The 17,630-nt window shown below is 39.8% G+C and overlaps 1 protein-coding gene across 3 annotated transcripts in view; it reads right to left on the bottom strand.

Moving 5' to 3' along the window:
• Window positions 1-3,043: 3,043 nt before the first annotated feature.
• GUCY2F (guanylate cyclase 2F, retinal) overlaps window positions 3,044-17,630 on the bottom strand; it is a 112,016-nt gene continuing 97,429 nt past the window's right edge. The window contains exons 18-20 of one of the 3 annotated variants that reach the window (XM_040468371.1): window positions 15,559-15,647; window positions 15,382-15,470; window positions 3,044-3,344 (exon numbers count right to left, since the gene is read on the bottom strand). In XM_040468371.1, the coding sequence (XP_040324305.1) occupies window positions 15,383-15,470; window positions 15,559-15,647 (177 nt within the window). In that variant the 3' untranslated portion in view covers window positions 3,044-3,344; window position 15,382. Of the gene's footprint in view, window positions 3,345-10,260; window positions 12,472-13,095; window positions 15,471-15,558; window positions 15,648-17,630 lie in introns of those variants that run through there. The other 2 variants (XM_040468372.1, XM_040468370.1) reach the window with 2 other exon arrangements.

Genomic DNA, 17,630 nt, shown 5'->3' with positions numbered 1-17,630 from the left:
CTACACCCAACATGGGGCTCACAACCCCAAGATCAAAGAGCACATGCTTTACTGTCTGAGCTAGCCAGGCACCTCTATATGACAGGGGTTTTTTTAATGGTTCAGTAAACAGTTTTTCCTAGGTTAAATGTTTTGAAACAATACATCTACGAGGCTGGAACTTCAGTTAACAACAATGTGATTTAATGGTTTGTATTTGCCTTTTTCATTTCACACTTTGGGGAAACTTATTTCCACTTACCTGGCCAGACAGAACCCAGGGAGCACACACTCTGACTCTGGTTTGCCTAATATACTTGCTCCCCCCACCATGTTCTCCAGTATCTGCCTCATCCATCAAGTGTCTGTTGAATTAAGCCTCAAAGCTAGGAAACTATTCCCTCAAGTGGGGGTAAAAATTCCTAGAATTTAGAATTCTGAGTAGTTTAGTGCCTTGCAAAGTCTGCAGTGAAAATGTTATTTTGGTCTCCTTGGATAATTTCACATCATGTGAGTACCATAGAATGTGAATGGGCTTTGGAATCAAGATGAACTGGTTTTGATTTTGCTTGCCACTTATGTTTGTGGCCTTGGGTAATATGCTTAACACTTCTGAGCCTCAGTTTCTTCATTTGTAAATAATAGTTAATTTGTTAATAATAGTACCTGCTTCCCAGGACCATTGTGAGGACCGGAAAAGATCAGGTGTATACAGTTTCTAGCACACAGTAGGTACATAGTGATAGTGCTAATGACAGTGATAAGATTTTCTGCTAAAAGGAATAGATTAGCAATTTCTGGATTTGAAAATGGTATGTTGTTAACTGGCTCTTCAGTAAACTAATGATGCCTGGAATTAATAGCCACAGTTGATGTTTACTCCAAGGATGATGAGCTTGAAAATCCCATAGTGACTCTATTTCTCATAAATAGACAGCCCAGATCATTTCAGCATACCTACCACAAACAAAAATCCACTTTGGAGACCATTTATCTGGTTTGGCTGCTTCAGTGGTTCTGATTAAAAGGTTATTTGCCAGATTTATTTGCCATATTTGTCAAGCTTACCTTGATTCTTTGGCACAGAAATGGATTGGAAGAGAAGCAGAAAAGACACTACAACTATTACCCATTTGGCACTACCTCTTTGACACTGTAATAAAAAATGACTGGAGGAACTTCCAAGCACATGCCCAGGATTGCCAGGCTGTATGAATACCCAGCTGATGTCACAAGATGTAGATTAACCAATGAGTTACTTTAATGAAGACGACCTTGGACAGACTCTAGAAGACAGCTTATTCCAAATTGTTCCATGGTAATCAGGTATATGGATAGTATATGAGACTTCTCAGTAATAGTCTGTTTCACTAGTCAACATTCAACATATTAAATTGTCCTTTGGAAACTAAGTTTATCTCTATGTCACTGACCAGAGAGAGGGACAGGGAGGACAAGCCAGAATTGCAGTTCCACTGAACTTAATGTTACCACTGCCTACAACTGATTTTGAATAAATTCAATTCTCTTTTTCCCAAGATAGAGAATATCACTCTAGTGAGTGTCATAAATAGCTGAATTAGCATTCACTAGCATACGTACAAGACAGAATTTTAAAATCAGTTAACTTACCATCACAAAAGCATTATTTTAAGAAGTTAGTCTGAAAAACTGTTACCTAGATCTGGCAGCTGTTAGCAGATTCTTATTCTAGTTGTATCTTGTCACAGTCAGAAGATTTGGGTGAGAGGATTTGGAAACTAACCAGTTGACATGTGATCCTAAACTGATCCATAGATTGGCAATTTCAAATCTTTCTCCCATGGTGGGGAAAAAAGCTGAATAAATGTATTATTCACATAAGCATGATTTACTTCCTTGTAAAGTCTAAAGACTAAGTCCATTTAGAAAGTATAAGTCAGGAAACTCTTACGAGTGTAGACTAAATAATCAAAAGTTGAGGCTTTTCCTTTCTACTGATGTGATATAACTAACCAACTGAGCTCGTCCAAAAAATAGTTTGTGTAGCTTTTTCAGTCAGTGCCAAAGAGGAAGACAGAAAATGCAAAATCATGGAGCATACTAGAAATTATATTGCAACGCAAAGACCTAATCAATTGCTAATGATTCATTGGCTTCATAATGAAAGGGATCAGAATTAATTTATTTTTTAAATATAATTTATTGTCAAATTGGTTTCCATACAACACCCTGTACTCATCCCAACAAGTGCCCTCCTCAATGCCCATCACCCACTTTCCCCTCTCCCCCACCCCCCATCTACCCTTAGTTTACTGCCAGTCCTTAAGAGTCTCTTATGGCTTGCCTCCCTCCCTCTGTGTAACCATTTTTCCCCCTTACCCTCTCCCATGGTCTTCTGTTAAGTTTCTCAAGATCCACGTGTGAATGAAAACATATGGTATTTGTCTTTCTCTGACTGACTTATTTCACTTAGCATAATACCCCCCAGTTCCATCCACGTTGCTGCAAATGGCATGATTTCATTCTTTCTCGTTGCCAAGTATTATTCCATTGTTTATATAAACCACATCTTCTTTATCCATTCATCAGTTGATGAACATTTAGGCTCTTTCCATAATTTGGCTATTGTTGAAAATGCTGCTATAAACATTGGGATACAAGTGCCCATATGCATCAGCCCTCCTGTATCCCTTGAGTAAATTCTTAGCAGTACTATTGCTGGGTTGTAGGGTAGTTCTATTTTTAATTTTCTGAGGAATCTCCACTCTGTTTTTCAGAGTGGCTGTACCAGTTTGCGTTCCCACCAGCAGTCCAAGAGGTTCCCATTTCTCCACATCCTCCCAGCATCTATAGTCTCCTGATTTGTTCATTTTAGCCACTCTGACTGGCGTGAGGTGGTATCTCATTGTGGTTTTGATTTGTATTTCCCTGATGATGAGTGATGCTGAGCATCTTTTCATGTGTCTGTTGGCCATCTGGATGTCTTCTTTGGAAAAGTGTCTATTCATGTCTTCTGCCCATTTCTTCACTGGATTATTTGCTTTTCTGGTGTGGAGTTTGGTGAGTTCTTTATAGATTTTGGATACTAGCCCTTTATCTTATATGTCTTTTGCAAATATCTTTTCCCATTCCATCGGTTGCCTTTCAGTTTTGTTGCTGTTTCCTTTGCAGTGCAGAAGCTCAGAATTTATTGAACTGAAGCACAGAAGTTATTATGGACACTTAGTGCCTTTCAATAGCATATACTCTGCTGATAGCCAATGTTTGAATTTAATAGTAACTATGCACCTGAAGCAGAAAGGAAGTTCTAGTCCCAGCTTTGCCACTAACCAGCTGTGCAAATTTGGAGAAGATAATTTCTTCTCTGGAATTAGTTTTCCAGTCTGTGAAATAAGAAACTTGAACTAAATGATATTTGAGGTCCCTTTACAGCTTTAAAATTCTATAAATCTATTTATTGGGAACACAAAAAGGAATAAGAAGATGCAAAAACTGTCTATCTGGGGTCCTGTAGGTGGTATATTTAGGTAGATGATAAAGAATGTATATCATTGTCACCAACCATCAAGCTTGACCTGCATTTTTATTAATGCATGTGAAAGCCTTTGCTAAGCTCTTGAGACATTGTGTCAACACTGCCATGAATCATTGAGTTATTCTTGTTGCTATGTTTATGCCAACTACTACTCTTCATATGTATAATCAGACTGCAAATCCTATCTGGTATCAAAATCCCATGACTTACATGAGATAGTAAGGTTAGAAAGACCACTGAAATGATTTACCTTGTTAATCTGTGAGAATCTTGGAGAGATCTAGAAATTTAGACACACTAAATTTAGCCTTTACCTTTTCTATAATCTGTAGAAACTGGCATTTCTTTTTTTAAGTTTATTTATTTTGAGAGAGACAGATAGGGTGAGTGGGGGAGGGGCAGAGAGAGAGGGAGAGAAAGAATTCAATGCAGGCTCCATGCTGCCAGCACAGAGCCTGATGTGGGGCTTGAACTCACAAACTGTGAGATCATGACCTGAGCCAAAACCAAGAGTCAGACGTTCAACCAACTGAGCCACCCAAGCACCCCAGAAGCTGACATTTCTTTACTTCTACAGCTAGTGTTAGGGACATAAATGAGAGGATAAAGATGTTTTCTTCATGCCTTTAAAGTGTTTTTATTTCAATTTTCTATCTCTTAGCCAAAATTTGTGTCAATAGAGAAGAATGGTAAGATTGGTTATTGAAATATTTACATTTGGCTTTAGAATTTGGGGTTGGATTTTGTTTTAAGAGGTATTCCTCATGCTTAGGGACTTCACACCACAAGCCAAATATTGAAGCTGCATTGCAAAGGGCAGATGTAGAAAGCACTGGGAAGTTTAGCCAGCCCCTCTTTGCTCCTATGTATGCTGAAGATGGCATCTCTCAGAATGATGTATAGAACTAGTCCAAGAAGGGCTTCAGCCTTTCTGCCAGCCTTACTGACTTTCCTGACCACATCCACCAGCAGGTTTTGCTATAACTATTGCTTCCAAATGTTTTTTCCAACTCTTGTGGGAAAGTCTATTCTATAAGTTGGAGTAGAAAGGAGAGAGATTGGCCTAACAAAAGGGAGTGAAATTGAGTGATTCTGGTAATCTATTTGTCTGTAATGGAGAATTGACTAAACTTCCATATCATGGTGTAATGGGATGAAAATATTAACTTAAAAAATTAAGGAAAATTAATTAGTTAATTAGTTAATAATTATATATGTTAACAACTTTCTCCATGTCTCAGTGCATCAAGGAGAGGTTGGTTTTTGTTTTCTTAGATTTTTACCACTCCAAACTCTTCTTCCTGTGTTTGGAAATTGATTTTTGGCCTTTTGTGATGAAGAATCAAGAAGAGAGACAGCAGGGATACAGGAGAGCCAGGAGGAAAGGATTTAGGCTGACTTCTAAGTCAATGTACGTAATAAAGTGCTTGGAGGAAGGGGAATATTGAGAAAAGATAATTGTTCTGCCTGAAGGTCCAGAAAAAGTTGGAGGGGGTGATGAATTAAAGAGAAAGACCCTAGATACCTGTGGAATATGATGGAAAAAAACACAGGAGAAAAAGTGGGATTTCAATGAGTTTCTCTGAATCCCCTTCGTGGTTTTTGATTAGTGTGAGAATATGAATTATTCTGAAATTACTGTTGTTTGCTAGACTCTGTCTTTGACCAAGACACTACTCTGACACTGGTCAACAAGGGTCTTTCCTCCATAAAAGTTTCATTAATTTCATAAAATCATCTTTCTCTGACGTTGAATGCCTTGCCCCTGTAGATATGCAATGACACTTCATAGCAGATCTGACAAATTGGCTTTTCCCAGTAACTAACCATCAAAGCCCTCCCTGAGGCCTAGGCCCTCGTGAGATGCAGTCTGATAGCAATAGCATTATCCCTCATCCCTGACATTTGGTTAGAAATTGTAACTTTCCACAGTGCTTTGACATCAATTTTCTCTTCTTCCATCTTCACGGCATCCCTATGAGGTAGGTAGGACCAGGATGCATATCTCTACTGTCCTTTGCCAGCAAGTAACTGGCAGAGACCACAAATCCTTAGGCTCCTAGTCTCTATTTTTTTTTTTATACCTTCCTCGGGGAATTTAACAATAAATTGTCTGCAATCCAAAGGATAACTTGATACAGGAGATACTTGAGAGCAGATAATGATCATGTTAACTGTCCATTCTTTTAGGTTCTCTGTGCCAGGTCTCTATATTAAGCCTAATCAACAGAAAGCAATTTATCTTAACTATAACATCTTAGCTTTCTGAGGGAAAAAGACTCCTACTGGCTTAAAAAGTGACATTTTACGGTCTTTTTTTTCCTTTTTCTTTTCTTTTTTTTTTTTTTTGAAGGGGAAGGAAAGACATTTTCATTTGAAGATTATACCTATATCTTTTGTAAAACCACATTGCCCATTATAATAAACACTACCTATTATACAAGGAATTACATGATAAATTCCTTCTAGAATTCAGTGGCAGGGAAAAAAATCTGTCTAGGCAGATGAACTCATAGGTGTTTTTCTTTTTTGCTTAATAGGCAATCATGTGACTCAATTTTGTTGTTTTCCTCCCTTTTTACCTTAACTGCCAAGAAACTCAGGAGTAAAATTTCATGGTCAAATACAGTGATTTATCATGGGGCTATCTCAAGCTTCTAATTCTGTTTTTTTTTAAGTTTATTTATTTATTTTGAGAGAGAGACAGTGTGCATGCACGAGTGGGTGAGGGGCAGAGAGAGGAGGGAGAGAATCCCAAGGAGGCTCCACACTGTAGCCCAACGCCGAGCTCAATCCCACGACCATGAAATCATGACCTAAGCTGATATCAAGAGTCAGATACTTAACTGACTGAGTCACCCAGGCACCCCTCTAATTCTGTTTATTATAACTCCTTGTCTACTTTTAACTTGAATTAATCTGATCTGTTTTTATGTGTTCTTAACATTTGAAAATTGCTTAAGTCTATCTTAAGGAGGCATGTTACGAAATCATAGAACCAAAGATTTGAGTGGGAAGGAATCTCAAAAGATCATTTATCCCAATCCTCCATACAATGGTAGAAATATCAGCTACTCTTCCCCAGAACATGACCATTCAGCCTCTGTTTGAATACCCCCAGTAACAGAGAACTCACTATCTTTGAGATCCAAACATTCATTTTTGGACATTTCTGATTACTAGAGTTGTTCCTTATGTTGACCTCAGGCTTCCAGCTTCCATCACTTGATCCAGATTCTATCTCCAGAGGCCACATAAAACAAAGTGAAACCCTGCTCCCCATGGTATCTTTTCACAGATATCAAGAAAATGATCATGGCCCCTCTTAGTCCCTTAGTCTTAGTATGCAGAGAGGCATAGAAACATTCATTTATTTATTCAACAAATATTGAGTGCCTTCTATATGTGTCAAGCATTTTTCAGAGTACAAAGATCACTCAAACATGATTCCTGCTCTCAAGAGGCTTGTAACATGTATTATTTTCTCTAGACCAAAGTATAACAGAGACAAGTACACAAATGGCTATAAAACAAATTAATATTATATAAACATTAAAGAAGTATAGGTAAAATTATTATAGAAATTCAGAAATATGGACATATCACTAGAGAGAACAAGGAAATCTTTATGGAAGAAGCAGTATTTGACTAGAGTTTCAAGGAAGGGTTGAATTTGGGCCTCTGGTGGTGGGAAGCAGGGGAGCAATTTCAGGTAGAGGGAAAAGTACAAAAAAGGCATGGCATCAGGAAAGGTCAGGGGAAAGAACAAATAATAGGCTTGGGCTAGAGCATAAACTGTAAGAAGGATAGAGAAAGTTAGATTGGAACTTAACTAAGGAATTTATAAAAGTGTAGAAACATTAAAACTTTTAGAACAGGAAAATTATAAGTCCTGAACTTTAGTCACAGAAAAGTGCACTGCAATACAGAGATACAAACAGGGGAAAAAATTACTTCCCAGAAGTAACAAAACCATCTTATCACACTCTTTTGGAATACTATCACTATAAACCATTCAAATAATATTGTATGTTCAAATTATAGGCATAAATGAGGATATTCCATATTAATGTTTGTCCTGTGAGGTCAGTACCTAAGCCAACCCAAATCTGACCAATGGGGCAGGTTCTACAGACTCACAATCATCTCAAGAAATTGACTCTAGATTGCTCCTGGACCGAGGAATACCCAAAAGAACAAGTATGTCTTGCTTCTTAACCACACTAAAAATGTCCCCATGAAGTTAATATACTGCCATTTATAAAGAACTTAACTCCATCAGCTAGCCCCCTAAATGGCTCCCAGAAATTGCTTGGAGCAACTGCTTTTCCTTTGATTTCTCATTCCCGGAAGGCATGGTCATGGGAAGTTTACCTTGGACTATTCCACATGATGGGCTCAGTCACCCCTGAAAACAGCTGAAGTCAGTGAACACAGGAGCAAAGTACCTATCTAGCTATCCTATACTCACTGGGTATACAACTGTCCCCACAACTCAGATTTCATGGCTCTGGAGGATAAAGGTGGTGTCAACAATAGTAATCTGAATTAGTTCTAAATTCTAATCTTGCTTTGAAGTTTGTGAGCTTAGTTCTCCTCTGACTTCTCTCACTATATACTGGAGCTCTTATTTGGATGATGGGCAACAGTGAAAATATTCTTAAGATATCCTCTGAAGTTAGGCCTCTTCTCAGGTATTTCTGAGACTAAATTGATAAATGGAACTAAGACCATGTGTTATAAACTATAAGTGAATCCATAAGCCTGGGAATAATTGGAGGTTTGTTTTCCATACATTTGGGCTAAATCAACTTGGGAATATTTATAGCTATGGATAAGATCCTGTTTGGTAGAGGTGATCTAGTGACCAAGGAACCTGCAATCTTTTCTCTCTCTCTGGATTGTGATGTCACAGAGTCACCAACTCAAAACACTGTAAACCAAAATATGCCTGCCAAGCTTGTGCCCACATGCATGGTTAGAGGTCTTATCCCAGGATCTCTAAGAAGTGTTCCTAAGTGTCAGGGGTTGTCCTTGATAACTCAGATCTCTTTTTGACTTTGGTAAGAGCAGTTCCTCTTCTAACTAGATGGTGATCATAAGAAGATGACTTCTCTTCTCTGGACCCCAATACCCTACCTTTCAACAGGGTTGATGATCTCCAAGCCCTTCCAGCTCTATGATTCTATGTGCAGATTTATTTGCTTGGAATTAGATCACCTTTGAAAAATTCTTAATGTCATCTGGAGCCACTCTAATTTGCAGTGAGGCAAAGTGAGAATATAAATTAATGGCCACCTCTATTCTCAATGCCGCTTTGGAAAAGGTCCACTACTGCTTGCTTGCAGTAAATCTGAACTGGAAAAGAGGTGAGATAGCAGGGTTTTTTACAAACCACTCCAGAGAAACCCAAGCAATACACAAACAACAGATATATGATGTATTATTTAAGGTAACTTATGTCTGTGTCTGTGGTCTACTTATCAATTATCTTGACCTGAAAAGATGGCACAGACCAGAGAAGGGGTAAGAGAGAATTCTATTACAGAGTTTCCACTATTTTAATGGGCCAGAAGCAACCAACCAGATGGGAAATGTGCTTGATTAGGTCAACCAGCTTTAACTGGAAAATAAAATGGTCAATCCATTGTGGCCTTTCATCTAATTAATGCTTACTTGATTCAACCAGGTTTTTAAGTTACATCCAATTGTTTGATGTCACATAGATGTGACCTCCCAGTGCACGAAGTATTACCATTTGGCTGTTTGCCACATCCCACTCCTTGCAAGTTGATTCCACTTGGATTAGAGACAGGAATGTGGTGAGATGAGTAGCTTGGTAATAAAGTTGTTTGTACTAAGACTAAGACAAGGTAGACAGAATGGGAGTCCTTGGAACAACACTTTTTGGTAGAGTAGCTTTATGTAGTAAACCAAGTTATGGCTCTCTGATGAGGTATAACCATCTGCTATCTCCTCCTACTTACCTATGCCAAGTGAAATAAGGAACAAGTGGATCACTGAAAGCTGCCCAAATTTGAAACTGATTCAGCCTCTACACCAAAAGTATGGATTAACAAGGCCAGCAATAAAAGTATAATGGACTAATTTGAGAATCAGCTGACTTAAGGTATCATTTGGCTGAGTGGATGTTATAACATGCAGTAATGTATGAAGTTGAGCCCAAAAAAGGAAAAATTAGAATAAAAGATCTAAAGAGAATTTGAGCAATTTAAATTTCCTATAAACCTTTCTGTGTTTTCTAAATTTTCTACAATGAACCTGTATTGCCATTGAGATCAGGAAGAAAAAAATCTAAAGGGACTTAAACAATGCCTCATGGGATGATCAAATTGCTAAATTACATGGTAAAGTACAGAAAAACCTCAAATAAGCACAACCCAGTTTGCAATTCATTAGCATTTGTCTTTCTTTTTCCAATAATCTATTTTGAAAAGCGGAAAATCACAAGAAAACAAGGAGATATAATGAAACAAATTCAAATCTGTTTCAAAAAATACATTGTTTAGGGGCGCCTGGGTGGCGCAGTCGGTTAAGCGTCCGACTTCAGCCAGGTCACGATCTCGCGGTCCGGGAGTTCGAGCCCCGCGTCAGGCTCTGGGCTGATGGCTCAGAGCCTGGAGCCTGTTTCCGATTCTGTGTCTCCCTCTCTCTCTGCCCCTCCCCCGTTCATGCTCTGTCTCTCTCTGTCCCAAAAATAAATAAACGTTGAAAAAAAAATTAAAAAAAATACATTGTTTAAATTGTTTTCTAAATATTTTGTTTTGTACAAGGAATATAAGCTAGAAAAGAGCTATGAGGGAAAAAATCATTTAGGTCCCTCTTAACCACCAACTCAAGCCATTGTGCTAGTAGCAACAGGTGAAAAGAGAAATAATCAGTAGTATATAAGAAGTAGGCTTGACTCCACTAAGTCAAATGGATCATGGGAGTAGAGAGTGTTTATCTTCTCCACAGATAATTAAAATGCTAAGGCAGATTAAAGGAAGCTTAGTTTTGGTCAATGCAGAAGGCTTTAATGAAACAGAATCTGGGAAAGGATGGAGTGGTTTTAGATAGGGGTTCATGACAGAATCAAACAAAGGAAGACGTGATTGTGCATGAGACAGGATTAGTAGGCTATAAAAGGTAGGTTTGGTTGACACACCGGACTTGTGAAATACCAAAGAGGGAAATAGGGGACAGGGCCAGACAGAGAGCTAATGGATCACCCTCAGTGGGTCTTGTTGCTCAATATTTTGCAGGCTTAGGCCTGGGACTATAGTTCCTGGGCTAAAGGATTGGACTGTGTTTGGGAGAATCCTGATCCTTGAAGCCTATAGGTGCAGCCCCATTCCCCTCCCTCATCCTCAATGATCCTTCTATTCATACTAGAGGGCAGTGCCACCTCCTCTAAGAGAAATGAAGTCCTGTTTTTGACTTGGTATTTTTCTTGGAAACTTCCCTTAGACCTTGTCTCTCTAAAATCCTTAAATGCTCAGCTTTTGACTGAGACCTTTGCCACAGGTAGAGGATGATATTTCATGTCTCCCTCTGCCATGTCTAGAAAAAGGAATTAGAAACTCTGATCAAGGAAGCTGAAAGGCACCTTCAGCCTTTTCTGCATCCTTTTGAACAGCTTTAGCATAGTAAATAGACTACCTTAGGGTGAGAGAGGTTAAGCTCCTGTGAAGAGTCCAAGGGTGCTTTGACTGAAAGTGGAGGGGAAACTGCTGGGAAGAACTTTTGACTTTAAGCCTAGATTCAGGGTGAGTTGATAATGGAAAAAATTAAATATGAGTGAGAAAGGTATCAAATTATACCTCAGGCATTTCTTTAAAAAAGGCTTGTTCTAAAAGAATTAACTGCTTTACTGGCTGATATGTTTGAGTTCAGCTGTTTTAATAGATTATTTTTTACAATAAAAGGGAGGAAAAGTTTGCTTAACTGTTTTAAACATGCCTGTGACTTAAGTCTTATTGCTTTGGTCCATGTGATTGTGGCAAGCCATTGCCAATAACCCCTTGAAAGTAGAATTTGGAAAACTAAAAGCACAAAGTAAAAACAAATGTTCAAAGGGATTTATTTTAGGGGCCAGGGTAGGGGCTTGAAAGGCAGGGTGGACAGGGGAAGGGAGAAAAAGAACAAAACAAACGGAATTGCTCAATTCAATCCACTACTTCTATATCTTTCATCCTGACAATATCTCCTACATCTCTTCCTTTCACGTTCAGAATATAACCCTGAGGCCCAGTAAGATGCTCACCTATCTAGCAAGGACAATTCAATTATGTTCCTTAAACTCCCCTTACTTAGACAGGAAAAGAGATCATGACAATTGTGGAAAGAGTTTGAATAATAAGCAATAAGAAAACAAAAGAACTTCTTCTTAGCCCTGAATTACTCAAACAACACAATTAACCAGACTCTTCTCCTCCCCCCTATTCCCTAGGCATTCCAGTCAACTGAGGTCACAGTAGACTGTGGATTCAGATGTATGTTTGCTGGAAGATTTTTTTTCCTGGCACTAATCTCATAGTATCCGAGTTATAAATTATGCTCATTAAATACTTTCTAGAGATTCAAATGAAATGAAAAAGAAAACAAAGTGCCTCCTACTTTTTTTCTGTGAAAATAGAGACCTTCTTATCTTAGTCCAAGTTGGGCCTGTTATTTTGGAATGACTAAACTTGGAGGTAGGTGGTTCTCTCCCCTTCCTTAAGGTTCACATCCATTGCAGTTTACATTCAAGTGGCCTTTTTGGTGATAGCTGTGTAATGAACAAAACTTATTAAATTTACTTCCCAGGAGCTCCCCTCACACTGGAATTAGGCTTAAATAACCCTGTAGACTGGTCATCCTCAGAGATATAGTCATTCACTAATTTCTTGCCCAGGAAGAACAATTTGTTGAACTGGAGTGAGCTCTTCCATTGCCTCACCAAGAGAAGATTCTAATCTTGCAGCCCTTCACTTCTGGGTGGGAGAAAGAGAAAAGAGTAAGTATACCTTCTCCATCCTAGGCCTTTCACAAGATTTCAATATGAATGATTCTAAGCCACACAACGCCACTCTACAAGAAGAGCTTACAAATTGCTAAACTTTCCTGGATCACTGAAAAAATAAACATTATTATATTTGTCAGGTTTGCCTAACTAGATGTTGCTATTTATAAGGTTTTTTTTTTTTACAAATTTAACAAAAAAAGGGGGCATGTTAATATATAAGTAATCTTCAACTTACTGATGAGATGTGTCCTGAACATTTATAAGTCAATGATCTGGAACTTGGAATGCCTTGCTCCATAGAACTGTGTTATATATGTGGTGGTCAAGTTTCTGGGCCAGTCTACAAAGACTGATTTAACCCACATGGAGTAGTTACATTAGAGCTCTGGCAGAGGTCCTAGGTCCTGAGAGCAGAAGGAAAAGCATGCTTTCTTCCTATTATTTGGGTCCAAAGAAAACCCAAAGCAAAGGTTTAAAAGTGGGGTAATCTAAACTGACTTTTCCACTCTCATACTTGTTTTCAGTCTTCTCCCATCTCCCAGGGATCCATTGCTCTTGTCCCAAAACCTCCACTATGACCTTCCTTCTTTTCTTCATAACTGCCAAACTTCCTCATTTCTCCTGGTCCCAATCAAAATGAAAGTTCCAAGTTCTCCTGAACATCCAGCTCAGTTCACTTCCACTCTGATATGAGTGATTAGTCCTCCCTTGCCCTCCAAAAGGTACATCTATGATTGAAAGGCTCATTAACCCCAAATGAAGCCCAGTTGGTGAAATTTTAGGGAAAGTAACCAGACGAAGTGATAACCTTTAGGAAGGTTTGGAAAGTGGTGGATATTTGGGGACATGAGGAAGGAGATACTGGATAGACATCAGGGCCTTGCCTGAGAGGCAGCCACTGCAGTCAGTTCACCAAAGCTGTGTCCCTATCACAGCATCTCTTTTTCCTTCCTGTATGACCCCAGAGGGCTCTCTAAAGGTTTCAAATTTTCCCCTAACAGCTCCCATGACAGCAACAGCATATGAGAGATAGTCATTGGTGTTGTGGGTCTTTTGCAAGTTGGATCTGTCTCATTATGAGTCAGCCTAAAAATTCATAGAACATTAGCAACATTGTGGAATAGGTGATGTTACTGCATGACATCAACATAGGACATTTAATGAGAGATGTGAGATGTCTGAGAGCTCTTAGAATTAGGGCAAGCCTTCTGATATTTGTCAAGGGTACTCTTCTTGAGGATTTTTGTGATTTGCAAAGCCTGCCAAGGCCACTGTGGTCAATTAACATGTTGATTAAAGTATAAGTGCTAATGAGGCTAAGACCAGAGGTCAAATCCACTTTGGGGCCAATTGGCTTCAATCTGTTCCATATACTCACAGTCCACAGAAGCTTGCCCTCTGTCAAGGGGGTCCAGATGAGTGTGTATAAATTGCCTAAGTCACATCCATCTGCAGTGCTGGGGAAGCATTAGAAAGCACACAGCCAATGATGGTGAGTCAGCTGCAGTGTCTTCTGCAAATTCCAACACATTCTTAGGAATGGATAGGTTCTTACACAGTACTTGCAATGCCTATGCCACCCTACCAAAGGGGAAACCCTTCAAGAGCTTCCAAAAACTCGCCTGCTGTGAGAGAAAGATAGAGATACAGAGAAAGAGACTGTGTGTCTATGTGTATTTGTGTGTTTCCTTCCCTACAGGAAAGAACGTTCCTGGAAATTAGGTGAATGTGTGTCCCAGCTGCCTATCTACTTGTATTTACCAGTGGGGAAAAACAGAGCCAAGCTCCAGGATTGCAGGATTGCAGGATCCTCCATTTTGCAGGATTGGGAGGGAGCTTCAGGGGAGCCACAAACTCAGTACAGAAGCCTTTCTGGAGCATTATGACTTATAGAGGGTACCTGTGATAGTTGCAGAAATGAAGATGCACTGGGTTTCCTTGGGAGAGAAAGAGTTATAGAGATCTGACAAAGTCAATAGAGGCTAATGGGAAAATAGGAGGTATGTGGATGCATTTGGTAGTTGCTGCTACAATTGTGATTATTCTGAAACATGCTAAGAAACAAGGGAGTAGGAATGTGTGGAGATGCCCTAATGTTTACTTTAGAAGCTTGTGATTTCCAAAAATATGTGGAGGGAGAAATGAGTACTAGGGTCAAAGTCTCCATAAAAGAGAAAATAAGAAAGAACGATAGAGAAGGGATGCTGATAGGAGCCCCAGAAGGCAACAGATTCCTCAAAGATAAATATCTGGGGAGAATTCTTGATAATTAGTCTGTTGTTGCTACTGGAATCATACCGTTCTAGTACGGGAGGAGGGATGGGGGAAATGGTCCTGAATTCAAGCCAGGCAGTCAAGGTGTAACCAGTCTTATTTTGGTTGGCAATGACAACCTCAGAAGCGCTCAAGCATGCCACCAGAGGAAATGACATAACATCCCCTCAAAGATGGTCTCGCCAATGGATCTTGGGGAAATAAGATCATCATAATATTGCTGTGTTGCTTAGATAGATGTGAATCTACAAAGACCTGAAGTGGCTCATCATGTGGTCCAGGTACTCAACAATGAAACAGACAGGTGCACCTGCCTGATTAACTGGATAACGAGGCCAGCCTTGTTTGACATTCAAATATGTTATCAGTGCGGGAGGCAAAGGTCTCTCTCAGGAACAGGGCAGCTGACCTCCCTCAGATGCAGCTTGCTCTGCAACAGGCCTCCCGACTAGGTTTTTGCTCAACTCAGTGGAGCTTGGAAATGCACCAACTCCATCACACTCTGCCAACCGAGTGTAGGCTGAGACTGGCACCCATGCCAAAGGGAGCCCCAGCGTTGAAAATTTGGCAAGCTCCCGTGCTCTGTTTTCCTGCTAGCCATTACCTTATGGCTTGTTTCTCACCAGCTGCCTTTCTGCTTTTCTTCTTTGGAAGGCTGCAATCTCCACTGGTTGCAGGCCATGGCCTACTTGCCTGTGGGGCAGGAAAGACACAAAAATAGTGAAGAGAGTGAAGCAGAGCCAGCATGGGAAGACTCTAATTAAGCCAAAACTCTACTTACCCATCTTTGCCCACTGGTGGGGGCACAGGAAGAGGTTTTGTGAAGCCTTTTTTTCCAACCAGCCAGAAGGTCTCTTCTGTGCCTTTGCCCTTATTATAGAAAATACACAAAATCTTAAACACACTATAACTGATTTTCCTAAAGATGTCCTTATGGTCAATGGGGTAGAAGCACTTAGTTTGGTTCAGAAATTGCCTCTGCTTTCCCCTGTCACCACTCCCTGGAGTCTTCCTTCCTACACAGCTTCCTTGCTATTTATACCTGAGGCTCAGGCATGCTCCATAAGCTGACAGAGCATGCAGGTGAAAAGTGAACACCACTACAAGCTGTCATCCAGATGTTTTGCCTACCCACTGCCACATAGCTCCATCTTTGGGATGTGTGGCTCTTTGGCTTCATAGTAACCAAACTTCTGAATGCTGAATTCACGATTTTGTTTCTCATTTCTGCCATTATGTTTTCGCATTAGGCATCCTGTTGTCTTACATATCTAGAGTACGTATATTCAGAGTCTACCTCCCCAAAGTACTCGCCATCCAAAGGCTCTCACAAAACCCCCAAAATGGAATAGAAATGGAAAGCAAGATGTGCAACTTTAAAGACCAGGGCATCCTGGCTGCTATGAGATGTCTACATTTCTGTAGTGTTCTTTTCTTCTTGCAAAGGCATTCTTACAGGTAGAGAGAGACCCCAGGGAGGCTTCCATCTACAGCCCAATTCCTTGATTGTCATGAACCATGGGTCTGAGAAGAGAAAGAGGGTGTAAACTCCAGCTGATCACCCGAGAGCCTATGTGATGACCTCAGAGGAGCCAAATTTTCTGCCTCTGCTTTGCCCTCTCCTCTTTCCAATAAACCCTCCTCTCTGTGTTTCACTCTCCTCCTTTCAATTCTCTTTTGTCTGTTTTCTCATTGCCTCCAATCCATAAGAAAAAAAATGTGTTTACTAAGACTGAGAAAAGTAATGGGATGTGTTTCCAACTCATTAATCTGAAATATGGTCTCACTCTTGGCTGATCTCATTTGGCACAGTTCTAAATTATTTAACTTAGAAATTCCAATTAAGTTTTCCCCCCTTTAAATATCAAATCCATTGTTTTCTATTTTACATCACATATATTCATTCCTTAACAATAATGACAACAACCATAATAATAATAAGCATGTTTAATGGGATAATCTCAAAGCATTTTGGAGATATTTGGTTCAAGGCTCTGAACAAGGTCAGTATAGGAAAGTAGGAAGAGAATACCACAACAGTCCAAGTTGGCAACCAACTCACCCTAAACCTCAAACAATTGGGCTGTTTGAAGCCACTCTGTTTTCAGAAGAAGTGAACAACTTTAAAATATACTCATATCACTCATTCTTACATTTATTCCATCCTTACTGTACCAGGTCTGGAAATACAGAGATGGGTCTGTCCTTCAGGAGCTCACAGTATAGTTAAAAACACTGTCAGGTCATGCTGTGGGCTCTAAATACAAGCCCAACTCTTCTGCCTCCTAAGCTGTCTTCCTCACAGTACCTAGTACAGTGTCTCATACAGAACAGTTGTTCAGTAAATAGACTGTTCAATTAACTAAAAAACTCAACCCTTGAGCACTTGGAATACTCAAGGTGTCATTTGACCTCTTTGAGCTAAAGCATGCTTTTAAAGCTCAAACTTGAGGATCCCAACCCCCAGGCATATTTGGCTGTTTTTCTTGAGATCTAGAGGCTATCAGGACAGCATGCCAATCCCCAAGGGAGCTTTGTAGATGCCAGGATCGTCCAGATATTTGGGTGAGTCCTGCGACACACTGGGATGCCAAAACTAATGCTTGCAAAAGAGAATGGGAGTGTTATGGACTCAGGCAAGCTTCCAAATGAAAGAGTATGCAGTGGAGCCCCAGGGGCTCTCTGAGGTTTTGGAGCCCATCCAGGAAAATTCTTAGAATCCTAGCTTTGTTTACCCACCCTACTTCCAAAATTCTGCTGAAGAGAGAGAAAGGTGGGGGACAGGGGACAAGTATGCAACAACCAAAACCTAAAGAAAACCCTTTGACTTGGTATCAATCCCTAGGCAGTCAC

The sequence above is a fragment of the Herpailurus yagouaroundi genome, unplaced genomic scaffold (assembly GCF_014898765.1).
Source record: "Herpailurus yagouaroundi ecotype Mexico unplaced genomic scaffold, PumYag 67700, whole genome shotgun sequence".
NCBI lineage: Eukaryota > Metazoa > Chordata > Mammalia > Carnivora > Felidae > Herpailurus > Herpailurus yagouaroundi.
The sequence above is the reverse complement of the archived record's forward strand: the minus strand, read 5'-3'. Positions and strand labels throughout refer to the sequence as shown.